We start from the raw sequence: 13,639 nt of genomic DNA, 5'->3' as shown, positions 1-13,639 counted from the left end.
TGAAGGCCTAGGTGGGAAACGCACGGCCCGCCACTGTGTAATTGTGACAAAATGTACACCAATGAATGCAACTGCTGTCTTAATAGTTAAACCAGTCATGATGTACATAATGAGATGAATCATATCTACTTTTCAACAAAGACGTTTTTCAAGATTCTTCTTCCTTGTACTTTATAAACACTTGTCGTTTGAACAGCCTCTTAAATTTGATCATATTGGTACATTGTTTGATTCACAATACAATTAACAACATTAAAGACAAACTAGGGCCTCAAAAAGCCTGTTGAGTCTACAACTCACTGACTGCAATATCAGATTTGATACCACTGTTGCCTGCCATACCTTTATTCTATGTAAATCTGACCGTGAGAATCTTAAGTGAACATCTGTGCGATTTTAAATGTCCACACTTGCATCTTCTTGTGAGGGTCTGGTCAAGGTGTATGTAGCTGAGAATACATCTGGGTCTTTATTATAATCCATTCAATTTAGTAGTAGTAGTAGTAGTAGTAGTAGTAATAGATTTAACCAGGTTCACACCACCACTCCATTTTCTATTGCATCACGGAGGCCGGGCCCTGGTCATTGAGAGCAGAGAGAAGATGCAGAACTGATGTGATCTGCCCTGATGGGATGTTGGATTTTAATTGAATGCCAAGTAGAAGCTGAAGGGGTGACCTGATGAGGGCAGCTGAGGAACAAAAGAGCCCTGGCAAGATTTGACATAAATGAGTATTTATTAGTCTGGTCTGTTTTCCGCACATTAAAACCCAGAGTATGCAGAAATGCAGGGGGAAAAAGTGGAATTAAGTGCAACTGGGGGGAAATAAGGAGGCAGAAGAAAGGGGCGGGTGAGGGTGTATAGTCTGAATTTTACGGTTGACATGGCATAGTGATATGAGAGGCAAAAATAGAGTGGTCAGGCCTGCTCGGGGGGATTATCTATTGATACCTAAACATTAGTTGATCAAGTAATTACACACCACACCACACCGTCTACCTCATTAACGCAATCAGAGCCCTTTTAATGCATGGTTATCTAAAGTGTTTTTTTCTGGCCTGAGCTCGTTTTTATTGCATCTTCATATTGTAAAAAAAAAAAAACTACTCACCCGGTTGAGGACTGTTTTCACTGCTGGACTCTAGAAAAAGGTTCCGCAGCCTCCGTAGGAGAACCTCCAGGTTCTGTAACAGCTTCTTCCTTCAGGCCATAAGACTCTTGAACGCATCATAATAATCCCCTCAGGCCATAAAACTCTTTAACGCATCATAATAATCCCCTCAATTCCCCCCCGAAAACGGATTAACTGGCTGGAATATAAAGACAATATAACATACATCCAATGTGGATGCATTTGCAAAAGTGCAATATATTTATCTGTACAGTAATCTATTTATTCATATCTGCACCTTATTGCACTTTTATCCTGCACTACCACGAGCTAATGCAACAAAATGTTGTTCTTATCTGTACTGTATAGTTCAAATTTGAATGACAATAAAAGGAAGTCTAAGTCTAATCATTAATGGGACATATTAGAAATGATACAAGTAATTATTTGGTTTGTCACCTATACAGCCCCCCCAACACATTACATAAAAAAAAAATCACACTTTTTATGTGAACTGATTTATATACTTTTTTAATGAAACCTGAATTTAATTTGATGCACGCTTTGTACTAAAATATATATTTATGGAAATAAATGTATATAAATATATTTTTGTGCAAAATAATTCTTACATAATTAAAACGTACATTTATTAACCTTCCTAAATTAACTCTGGGATTAGAAGCCCTTTAGAACAAGCACTAAAGCTGTGCGCCACGGGACCCAGTGCGACTGTGAGGGGAAGTTTGCCATTATGTTCTTATCAGTGACAGAGCAGGCAGCGGCTAGGAATAAGTTTGTGGTAAAATTTCCTGTTAGGCACCTGGTTGTTTGATATTTTACATGCGCTTCTTTATGCAAAAAAGGGCACCCTATCGATCGTGGGCCCTACGTATAGAACGTTATCTGCATATAGGGAGGGGCAGCCTTGCAAATAGTTTGAACTTCATTGGATTTATTATTTTGGGGTGTTTAATGTACAACAAGTCTCAAAGTGGTTCCTCACATACTTTAATTTTTATGTATGCAGCACTTGATGGGGAACGTTTGGACACTCTTGTTACAAGTTAAAGATAGGGAACTATTTTAATCAAAATGTATAACACTTGTGGTCTATAAAATATGTATTGGATAAGCTTTAGTGTACATTTTGCTCCACAGTCACTTTTATGACACGTTTTTTGAATCTGTCAGCAAGATGTTAAATTCTGGAAGTGTTCCCAGATTGCAAATGAAAGCATGCCCCACCTTAAACTCAATGTGTATCATGTACACTGTTTGAACATATATGTTGAAGTTGTCACCACACTATTTTTTTTTCCCAGACACGCCCGGTCCAAAACAAACTTCATAAACATTACATAGATTCACAAGAAAAGCATTGGCTAGCTTATGTTACCATTAGTGGTTTAACAGTACACATTTATTTTAAAACGGTCTAAATATTTCACAATTGCTAAGTTTATGTAATAAAAATGGTTTCTGGCCAAAACATAAATAATTAGTTTACGGCTGTTACCATGACAGCTAACACCAACTATCCAAATCGCTATACCCAAAGCTAATGCGTGTGTTACGTTTTGTATACGTCACTACGTCCTAGAAGCCGTAAGAGAGCGGGATATAAAATACAATGCATTGGTAAAGTTGGCGCCTTCTAGGCATCTGTGCAAATGTTGCAAACAGCTACTTTAATATCCCCAAAAATGCTTCCATCTCACAGTGGTCACAACGCAGCAACCCAGCGAACAGAGGCATCCAAAAACTGCGTGCAAGCTCCTGTCAAAATTCATGAAACTTATGCTTTGACTCTTTGGCGTTGTTTAACACAAGCATTTAACATTGTAACATTATAAGTCAGAATAAATTAGTCAAAGGTCCCCTTTAAGGACCCAACTGTGCAATGATAATGCTTTTCAATCAGCATTTTGAATGCATTACCCAACAGTTAATTACAAACCCTGTTTCCATATGAGTTGGGAAATTGTGTTAGATGTAAATATAAACGGAATACAATGATTTGCAAATCCTTTTCAACCCATATTCAATTGAATGCACTACAAAGACAAGATATTTGATGTTCAAACTCATAAACTTTATTTTTTTTTTGCAAATAATTAACTTAGAATTTCATGGCTGCAACACGTGCCATAGTAGTTGGGAAAGGGCATGTTCACCACTGTGTTACATCACCTTTTCTTTTAACAACACTCAATAAACGATTGGGAACTGAGGAAACTAATTGTTGAAGCTTTGAAAGTGGAATTCTTTCCCATTCTTGTTTTATGTAGAGCTTCAGTCGTTCAACAATCCGGGGTCTCCGCTGTCGTATTTTACGCTTCATAATGCGCCACACATATTTGATGGGAGACAGGTCTGGACTGCAGGCAGGCCAGGAAAGTACCCGCGCTCTTTTTTTCCCGAAGCCACGCTGTTGTAACACGTGCTGAATGTGGCTTGGCATTGTCTTTCTGAAAAAAGCAGGGGCGTCCATGAAAAAGACGGCGCTTAGATGGCAGCATATGTTGTTCCAAAACCTGTATGTACCTTTCAGCATTAATGGTGCCTTCACAGATGTGTAAGTTACCCATGCCTTGGGCACTAATGCACCCCCATACCATCACAGATACTGGCTTTTGAACTTTGCATCGATAACAGTCTGGATGGTTCGCTTCCCCTTTGGTCCAGATGACACGATGTCGAATAGTTCCAAAAACAATTTGAAATGTGGACTCGTCAGACCACAGAACAATTTTCCACTTTGCATGAGTCCATCTTAGATGACCTCGGGCCCAGTGAAGCCGGCGGCGTTTCTGGATGTTGTTGATAAATGGCTTTCGCTTTGCATAGTAGAGCTTTAACTTGCACTTACAGATGTAGCGACGAACTGTATTTAGTGACAGTGGTTTTCTGAAGTGTTCCTGAGGCCATGTGGGGATATCCTTTAGAGATTGATGTCGGTTTTTGATACAGTGGGGGATCGAAGGTCACGGTCATTCAATGTTGGTTTCCGGCCATGCCGCTTTCGTGGGGTGATTTCTCCAGATTCTCTGAACCTTTTGATGATATTATGGACAGTAGATGTAGAAATCCCTAAATTTCTTGCAATTGCACTTTGAGAAACGTTGTTCTTAAACTGTTTGACTATTTGCTCACGCAGTTGTGGACAAAGGGGTATACCTCGCCCCATCCTATTTTGTGAAAGACTGAGCATTTTTTGGGAAGCTGTTTTTATACCCAATCATGGAACCCACCTGCTCCCAATTAGCCTGCACACCTGTGCATACTTGCCAACCCTCCCGGATTTTCCGGGAGACTACCGAAATTCAGCGCCTCTCCCGAAAACCTCCCGGGACAAATTTTCTCCCGAAAATCTCCCGAAATTCAGGCGGAGCTGGAGGCCACGCCCCCTCCAGCTCCATGCGGACCTGAGTGACGTGTTGACAGCCTGTTCACAACATTGCCGTAAACAGCAATGTTGTGACACGTTTAAACAGGACAATACTGCCATCTACTGTACATGCATATGTGACCCACCCATAATGTGTCACATTTTTGTGTTGATTTATTTATTTTATTTTGTGGTTTGAATTCGTTTTTGGAGCTGTCATTACACATTTATCAGTATTCACATTGGTCAGTAGGGGGCAGTAGGGCATTTCTTCCCAATTGAATGCTATCACCTGCAGACTGGAAGTGTCTTGTCATTCTGATGAGCGCCACCAGTCTGTGAACAATTGAAACGTCCTGTGTGTTTTTTCCTCCTGTATAACAGGGTTAGTTTTGGTGAATCAACTCACTGAATGATATCCATGTGATCTTTATAAGTTTAAGTACACATTCTGATGGTGGAGCCTAACTCTAAAGTGTTTGTGAGTTGTAGTTTGTATTTGTGAATGAATCCAGTGCACAGCTGCAGTAATCAATACAAAAAGGCAACGTGAGTGCGCAATGTTTATATAGGAACTTCTGATCCTAATTCAGACTCCCAAATTAGAGCTCCCGTTTTCTTATTGATTTTATAATGTATATTTGTATAATGTGTGTGTTCTGAAATAGTGACAGAGAATAGAACAAGGATGGCCAATTCAACCCTTAACTCAACAATGAGTAGATGAGTGTTATGTGTGTGTATATGTGTAAATAAATGAACACTGAAATTCAAGTATTTCTTATATATATATATATATATATATATATACATATATATACAGATATATATATATATATATATATATATGTAATAAAATATACATATATATATAGCTAGAATATAAGTATTTCTTATATATATATATATATATCTTAACCACGCCCCCGCCCAACCCCCGACCACGCCCCCCACCCCCCACCTCCCGAATTCGGAGGTCTCAAGGTTGGCAAGTATGCACCTGTGGGATGTTCCAAATAAGTGTTTGATGAGCATTCCTCAACTTTATCAGTATTTATTGCCACATTTTCCAACTTCTTTGTCACGTGTTGCTGCCATCAAATTCTAAAGTTAATGATTTGCAAAAAAAAAAAATGTTTATCAGTTTGAACATCAAATATGTTGTCTTTGTAGCATATTCAACTGAATGTGGGTTGAAAATGATTTGCAAATCATTGTATTCCGTTTATATTTACATCTAACACAATTTCCCAACTCATATGGAAACGGGGTTTGTATTTTAGGAGCAAGTGAAGATTTTAACACATGACAAAGTAAGATTTAGGTTTACGCTCACATTTGAAATAAAATAAAATAAAATCAAGAAACACACACAAACAGTGTCAGCATGTATTTGTGTGAACTAAATCAATTTAAAATATCTGACCTTAAGTGAGTCTCCAAGTCTATGTATCCCTTGACATCAGATCAAAAATTGGTTAAACTAAATTCACATTGGAGGTGGTAGAAAGTGATACTAGAGAACTATGAGCAGCACACAAGCAATTTCAAGGACAAAACAGGTAATCAGACAAGTGATTCAGTTGCAGCAGCATCTTCTGAATGCAAGCGCACAATGCACTCGTTTGTGGTAAAAAAAAAAAACAACCTTTTTTTTTTTTTTAAAGCCTGTTAACAGTGGTAGTATTTACCGATACAAGGTTAAGTCAAAAGGTCAGTGTCCATTGACACATTTGATGAAAATTGACTTATCTTTAAAGACATATTGACTTTCCAGTTGAGATGTAACGTGTTACAGTACACTGAACATTACATTTATCACAGCTATCCAATCTTGATATTCCATTGAAGATTAGTAGCATAGCCTAATGTAAATACTGTACCATCAGAGATATAGAAATCCAATCCATGAGTTTTATTATCTCAGATGCAGTGTTTCATTTAAACAAATTTAAGTTTGTCTAACAAAACATACTTAAAAACTGTAGACAGGACAGAGGGACTGAATTAGAAAAACAACATTAGTAATTTAAAACTGTAATTTATTCACAATAGGATGGAATACATTGGGAAAGACTGACATTTTACATACAACATGCAACATTTATTCACATTCTTTAATATTAGACATTATTTTAACACTGAATCATACACCATTATTTATAAACCTTGAATTAAAGTCCAGGCATAATAGAAAACATTGGCATCTTCTGATGATCACAAATACATATTTTCTATAACCTATTGAGAACCAGCGTTCACTAAAGTGGACTTTTGTGTTTTGCATAACAGGGCAATATTTTTTTAAATCAAAATGTGAAACTTTGACAAAACAAATGGACCAAAACAAATGTCTACTGTCGTAAAAAACAGTCGTGTGTTCTTTTACAGGTAGTGTTATGTTTTTCAACTCAAATAGGCAAAACAAAAAGGAACAATGACGTCATGTATTATTGCAGTAGTATTAGTAATTAGTGTGTGTGTGTTGAGCCCTTAAATGTCATATGTCTTGTGATTCAAACATTTCAAATTTACTGAGTGATAAGTTCAAAGACAAATCAAACCATTCATTGCAGATAACGGAGATACCTATCATTTCCAAGAAAGAAAGAAAAGCTTGAATCTTAAATGAACCTTCACTTATGATGTTCATTTTTAGCCCAGTCTTGCCATCCACCTGGGTAATGCTGGACACTGAAATAGGGGATAGAGTGAAATAGTGAACTGGCAGAAATAGTTTGGTTTAAAAATTATAGTACATTTCTTCTTCTTTTTTTATATTTGTTTTGAACTTTTAGACACTGCGGTCAAAGTTGGAATTGCCATAAAACACTAATGCCGTTTGGCGGCTAAAGTGGATAGTGCACCGCCCCAATTTGTCACATTTCATGTGTCAGGTAAACCGCGACAAATGGGGCCATATGAATCCCCTTCCTATGTATAAGAACGGGGGCCTGTGACCAAAGGGCCACAAAACTCTTGAGAACTAGCGTCCTCTACAGTGCACATTTGTGTGCATAACAGGGCTAAAAGTAGGGGCATGAGCACCCTCACAAAAGTGCAGTCATATCTGTTTTTAAAAGTGACAAGTCAAAACAGAACTGAGATTTTTTGCAATACATGTGGAAATGTAAATTCAAATGTCTTCTTTTTAAATGAGACAATACAACATTCAATTAAATTGGTTAATTCTCTGTTTTGGGATTATTTAAAAAAAGCAAAAAAAGGTAGTTGTAAAAAGTCTTACTCTTTGTATCCCAGCGAGGTGGCTGTGTCTAGTGCAGTCTTGCTCCGGATGCCTTTCAGGCAAGTGAACACTACGTTGTCTGCTTGTCCAGGCATCTCACCGCCATACTGCTCCCTGAACTCTTCGGGAACAAGCTGCAGGGCTGCGTTCACTTGGCCCACTGCAAAAACAAGTACTTACAAACAAGCTAAACAGGAAAAACAGGTGACGTTTTGTGATAAATAAAGTAATAACTTAATTTTGGTCTATATATACCAGACTTGCTTTAGTACGGGGGTGTCAAAGTCAAGGCCCGCGGGAATTAATTATCTATGGCCCCCGTGATTATATTTGATTATTAGAACCAGCCCGCAGGCCACAGCCGCCTGCTGCTATTGTTTTGCATGCACCAATACTCCATCAGTGTTGGCGCTAGGAACTTTCAAAATGGGGTCCCAGGGACCCCATCAAGTCATAAAAATGAGGTCCCACAGTAAATTTTTGGGGGTCCCACTTTTTTGTAACCGTTTTGAAAACAAATGATGAATGTATGCATTATCCTGTTATATCTCACATTCTATATTGTGTTTTGGAAAAAAGGTTGTCATAAATGTTACTTAATTCACTAAAAAAAAATAATACAAAAGAAAACCAATTTTTATGCATATGTAAATTTATTCAGTTATAAACATTCATGCCCTTTCTTCTTTTTCTACTTTACCGCTCCCGGTAGTTTTTTCTATATTTTTATTGTAATATTTTCAGAATGTGTTTGTTCTATTTTTGGCCAAAGACAAAGAAAACAATCTGACGATTTTAATAGTCCGAACCGCGTGTGCACAGATTTTCCTCCATGCGGCCCCTGAGCTAAAATGAGTTTGACACCCCTGCTTTAGTATATATAATACAGTACCGCGCACCAGCTAGAAGAGTACGACACAGTATGTGTTATGCGCATAACTACACTAAGTATAACATTATTAGTTCACTTTTTGCACTTCTTTATGTCTCCTAAGTTTAGGTGACAGTGCGCCAAAGAAAATTATATTGCTCACACTTTTAGTTTCAACCACTCGACTGTCGTCGCCACCATCATTAAGGATAAAGATTGTATCCTTCCATGTTAAAGTTTGAGCTCCTATGAAAGTGACAGTGTTAACTAAGCAGCGTAGTGTCTTACTGAGATGGAAAGGTTGTGATAGCGCTTTGGCGTGAAGACCAGGATCAACATTGTATTGCAGTGAGCCCTTATGTTTATTTAGCATAGAGTTAAAAGATTGAAACGTTAAAACGTAAAAAGGAAGGAAGGTGTGGTTTATGCGGTTTAGGTGTTAGTTTAGGTAGGAATTCAAATAGGGTTTGAGTGATGTAAACAATACACGATAGAAACAATATAAATCTGGCCTACGATAGAGATTTTGATTCTATCATCATATCGTGATAATACATGATGACACATTCTGGCAGTGTCCCACAAAACAGAGAGTGACAAGTTCTAACAGGCTGCAACAAACAGCTAATGTTTGTCTATCCACAGTGCGGAAACGTTTCTACCGGTAATTACTAATCCTTGTCCACATGGTGGCAAATAAACAGCGCTGTACGGTGCGACAAATTTACTCGCAAATGCGCCTAAAAATAGACCGTGCGACTTGAAAAAAACAACAACAAAAAACTGTTGCACATGTGCAAATAGGGATTTCAACCCTTTCATGAATCCATCCAAATTTGATCAAACATCCGAACTTGCATCATGAGTACATACAAAGCTAAGAGCCGGAGATTCAAGAAATACACGGCGCACTTACCCGTGTAAAAATTTGTCCCAAGGGGGACCTTAAACTCTGGTTTAGTGTGGCTGACACAGGCTTAGGCTACATAATTATTTGTTTAAGGGGTTATCCGGCTTAGTGTCGACATAGCCTTAGACTTAGACAAACGTTATTGATCCACAAGGGAAATTGTTCAACTAGGGCACTTTATTTCACATTTTGATCTTTTGTGTTTTTGTTAGCTGTAAAATTAAGCTTAGCTAAAAAATTTTTTAACAAGATCTGAGATTGTATTTGACTTTAATTAGTTTCAAGGCTTTTTATTTTGGGGGTTTTAGACGGAATAGATTAGGGCTGCGAATATTTGGGTGTCCCACGATTCGATTCAATATCGATTCTTGGGGTCACGATTCGATTATAGAACGATTTTTTCGATTCAACGCGATTCTCGATTCAAAAAACGATATTTTTCCGATTCAAAACAATTCTCTATTCATTCAATACATAGGATGTCAGCAGGATCTACCCCAGTCTGCTGACATGCAAGCAGAGTAGTAGATTTTTGTAAAAAGCTTTTATAATTGTAAAGGAAAATGTTTTAACTGATTGCAATAATGTAAACTTAATTTAACTATTAAATGAACCAAAAATATGACTTATTTTATCTTTGTGAAAATATTGGACACAGTGTGTTGTCAAGCTTATGAGATGCGATGCAAGTGTAAGCCACTGTGACACTATTGTTCATTTTTATTTTTTTATAAATGTCTAATGATAATGTCAATGAGGGATTTTTAATCACTGCTATGTTGAAATTGTTACCAATATTGATACTGTTGTTGATAATATTCATTTTTGTTTCACTACTTTTGGATTGTTCTGTGTCGTGTTTGTGTCTCCTCTCAATTTGCTCTGTTTATTGCTGTTCTGAGTGTTGCTGGGTCGGGTTTGGTTTTGGAATTGGATTGCATTGTTATGGTATTGCTGTGTTAAAGTTAAAGTTAAAGTACCAATGATTGTCACACACACACTAGGTGTGGCGAAATTATTCTCTGCATTTGACCTATCACCCTTGATCACCCCCTGGGAGGTGAGGGGAGCAGTGAGCAGCAGCGGTGGCTGCGCCCGGGAATCATTTTTGGTGATTTAACCCCCAATTCCAACCCTTGATGCTGAGTGCCAAGCAGGGAGGTAACGGGTCCCATTTTTATAGTCTTTGGTATGACTCGGCCGGGGTTTGAACTCACAAACTACCGATCTCAGGGCGGACACTCTAACCACTAGGCCACTGTGTTGTTTTGTTGAATTGATTAACAAAAAATAAAAATAAAATTAAAAAAATTAAATAAAATCGAGTTTTGACAAATGAGAATGATACTGAATCGTACAATGTGAGAATTCGAATCGATTTTTTTTCCCACATCTCTAGAATAGATCGTATCCTCATGACCTGCAATGTTATCCACCTTGTAGTAGCAGTTGTTCACTATTTAAGACATTTTTAAAACAAGCAGTTTTTCTTAAGTTTAAGTGCATCCTGAAATTTAACCCGAATGCCGAACACCTCTAACTTTTTGTGAGTATTTTGTGTGCGCAGTTGTGGACAGTAACAAACATTTAAAGTTTTTTTTGGGGGGGGGGGGGGGGCAACACCCACGGGGGACGTTAATGGATCCAGGGATGATGCCGAACTCTCGGAGCTCCCACGGTTCTCTGACGTCTATAACAACAGCCTTGCCACCGGCCAGGAGCCGCCTCAGCTGGTCATAAGTCACATCTGTGCTCGCTGTCACGGAGGCCACGCTGCGGGTGCCGAGCCACAACTCTGCGGTTGAAAGAACGACCAAAGAACTTAACACATATTGCAAATGTACACGATCCACAGTTTGTGTCACATACAAAGTGGCTAAAAGTAGGCGCATTGCTAATAATAACTCAAAGTAAACAAGAGAACTCACTGGTGCAACATGGCCGCGTGTAAACACTGGACAATGTTCGTCTGCTCGCGTCAGAGGCACTTAGAAGGACATTGCTGTTCCATAGCAGTCGGTAGTGAGCTCTAAAAGCGCCCAGACACCTGCGGAGAACCATATTTGATTAATAAACACCCAACTAACTTGATTGTAACACGACTTTTTGGTGATAGGTAATGGAGCACAAGTGAGCGTCACCCCCTTCTAATAATCTATAGCGCATGCGCGAAGTACGGGTCGTTCAAAGGACAAAATGCATGCTCTATACAACACAGCTGCTCACGAATACAACAGCCATGACGAGACTAGACTTTTTTTTTTTTTATTACTAGACTTCCTTTTTATTGTCATTCAAATTTGAACTTTACAGTACAGATAAGAACGACATTTCGTTGCATTAGCTCGTTGTTTTGATTGATTGATTGAAACTTTTATTAGTAGATTGCACAGTGAAGTACATATTCCGTACAATTGACCACTAAATGGTAACACCCGAATACGTTTTTCAACTTGTTTAAGTCGGGGTCCACCTAAATTGATTCATGATACAGATATATACTATCATATATACTATCATCATAATACAGTCATCACACAAAATCATCACATTGAATTATTTACATTATTTACAATCCGGGGTGTGGAGGGGGTAGGGGGGTTAGGTTTGGTTGTTATCATCAATCATCAACAATTGAGAACAGAGAAATGGATATTGAAACAGTGTAGGTCTGACTTTGTAGGATATGGACAGCAAGTAGTGGGCATTGAGAGAGAGAGAGAGAGAGAGAGAGAGAGAGAGAGAGAGAGAGAGATCGATCAGAAGGCATAAGAAAAAGTATCTGCATTTGATTGTTTACATTGGATTATTAACAATCCGAGGAGGGTGTTAGTTTAGGGTTGTAGCTGCCTGGAGGTTAACTTTTATTGCGGTTTTGAAGGAGGATAGAGATGCCCTTTCTTTTATACCTGTTGGGAGCGCATATTCCACATTGATGTGGCATAAAATGAGAATGAGTTAAGACCTTTGTTAGATCGGAATCTGGGTTTAACGTGGTTAGTGGAGCTCCCCCTGGTGTTGTGGTTATGGTGGTCATTTACGAAATGGTAACACTCGGATAAGTTTTTCAACTTGTTTAAGTCGGGGTCCACGTTAATCAATTCATGGTAAAAGTAATAGTAAGGTGCAGATACAAAAAAATTGATTACTGTGCAGATAAATATATTACACGTTTGCATGTGCATCCACGTTTATGGATGTATGTTATATTGTCTTTATATTCCAGTGAGATTTTGATGCGTTCATCCATCCATCCATCCATTTTCTACCGCTTATTCCCTTCGGGGTCGCGGGGAGCGCTGGAGCCTATCTCAGCTACAATCGGGCAGAAGGCGGGGTACACCCTGGACAAGTCGCCACCTCATCGCAGGGCCAACACAGATAGACAGACAACATTCACACTCACATCCACACACTAGAGCCAATTTAGTGTTGCCAATCAACCTATCCCCAGGTGCATGTCTTTGGAGGTGGGAGGAAGCCGGAGTACCCGGAGGGAACCCACGCAGTCACGGGGCGGACATGCAAATTCCACACAGAAAGATCCCGAGGCCGGGATTTAACTCAACACATGTTAATGATAAATCATAATATTGTGACCCATTGTGATACCTACTCAGTGGCCTAGTGGTTAGAGTGTCCGTCCTGAGATCGGTAGGTTGTCAATTCAAACCCCGGCCGAGTCATACCAAAGACTATAAAAATGGGACCCATTACCTCCCTGCTTGGCACCAAGCTTCAAAGGTTGGAATTGGGGGTTAAATCACCAAAAATGATACCCGGTTGCGGCCACCGCTGCTGCTCACTGCTCCCCTCACCTCCCAGTGGGTGATCAAGGGTGATGGGTCAAATGCAGAAAATAATTTTGCCACACCTCGTGTGTGTGTGACAATCATTGGTACTTTGACTTTAACTTTATATGCTTCCCTTTGTCGAAAGTATATGAGCCATAACCAATACAGGAACACAGCAAAGACAAACATTAGTCCATCCATCCATCCATTTTCTACCGCTTGTCCCTTTTGGGGGGTGTGGGGGGTAGCTGGAGCCTATCTCAGCTGCATTTGAATTTTAATTCCAATTTGTTTTTGTGTGTGCATAAAATACG

At 38.9% G+C, this 13,639-nt stretch overlaps 1 protein-coding gene across 1 annotated transcript; it reads right to left on the bottom strand.

Annotated features, from left to right (window-relative positions):
* Nucleotides 1-6,528: 6,528 nt before the first annotated feature.
* Nucleotides 6,529-11,702, bottom strand: tstd3 (thiosulfate sulfurtransferase like domain containing 3). Its single transcript, XM_061949501.2, has 4 exons — nucleotides 11,460-11,702; nucleotides 11,159-11,326; nucleotides 7,751-7,910; nucleotides 6,529-7,197 (listed from the first exon to the last, which is right to left on the bottom strand). Exons 1-4 carry the CDS (start codon nucleotides 11,590-11,592, stop codon nucleotides 7,140-7,142), a joined length of 519 nt encoding a protein of 172 aa, XP_061805485.1. The 5' UTR covers nucleotides 11,593-11,702; the 3' UTR covers nucleotides 6,529-7,139.
* Between the last annotated feature and the right edge of the window lie 1,937 nt (nucleotides 11,703-13,639).

This window comes from Nerophis lumbriciformis, linkage group LG04 (assembly GCF_033978685.3).
Source record: "Nerophis lumbriciformis linkage group LG04, RoL_Nlum_v2.1, whole genome shotgun sequence".
Classification (NCBI taxonomy): domain Eukaryota; kingdom Metazoa; phylum Chordata; class Actinopteri; order Syngnathiformes; family Syngnathidae; genus Nerophis; species Nerophis lumbriciformis.
This window is presented reverse-complemented; position numbering and strand designations above follow the sequence as displayed.

Excerpts from the sequence above, each read along its gene's own strand:
- tstd3 (XM_061949501.2), bottom strand. The coding sequence starts at position 11,592 with ATGGTTCTCCGCAGGTGTCTGGGCGCTTTTAGAGCTCACTACCGACTG. Across the intron at positions 7,911-11,158 it reads TGGATCCATTAACGTCCCCC|TGGGCCAAGTGAACGCAGCC; the intron begins GTGGGTGTTGCC and ends TTGTTTTTGCAG. Across the intron at positions 7,198-7,750 it reads ACCTCGCTGGGATACAAAGA|TGTCCAGCATTACCCAGGTG; the intron begins GTAAGACTTTTT and ends CCCCTATTTCAG.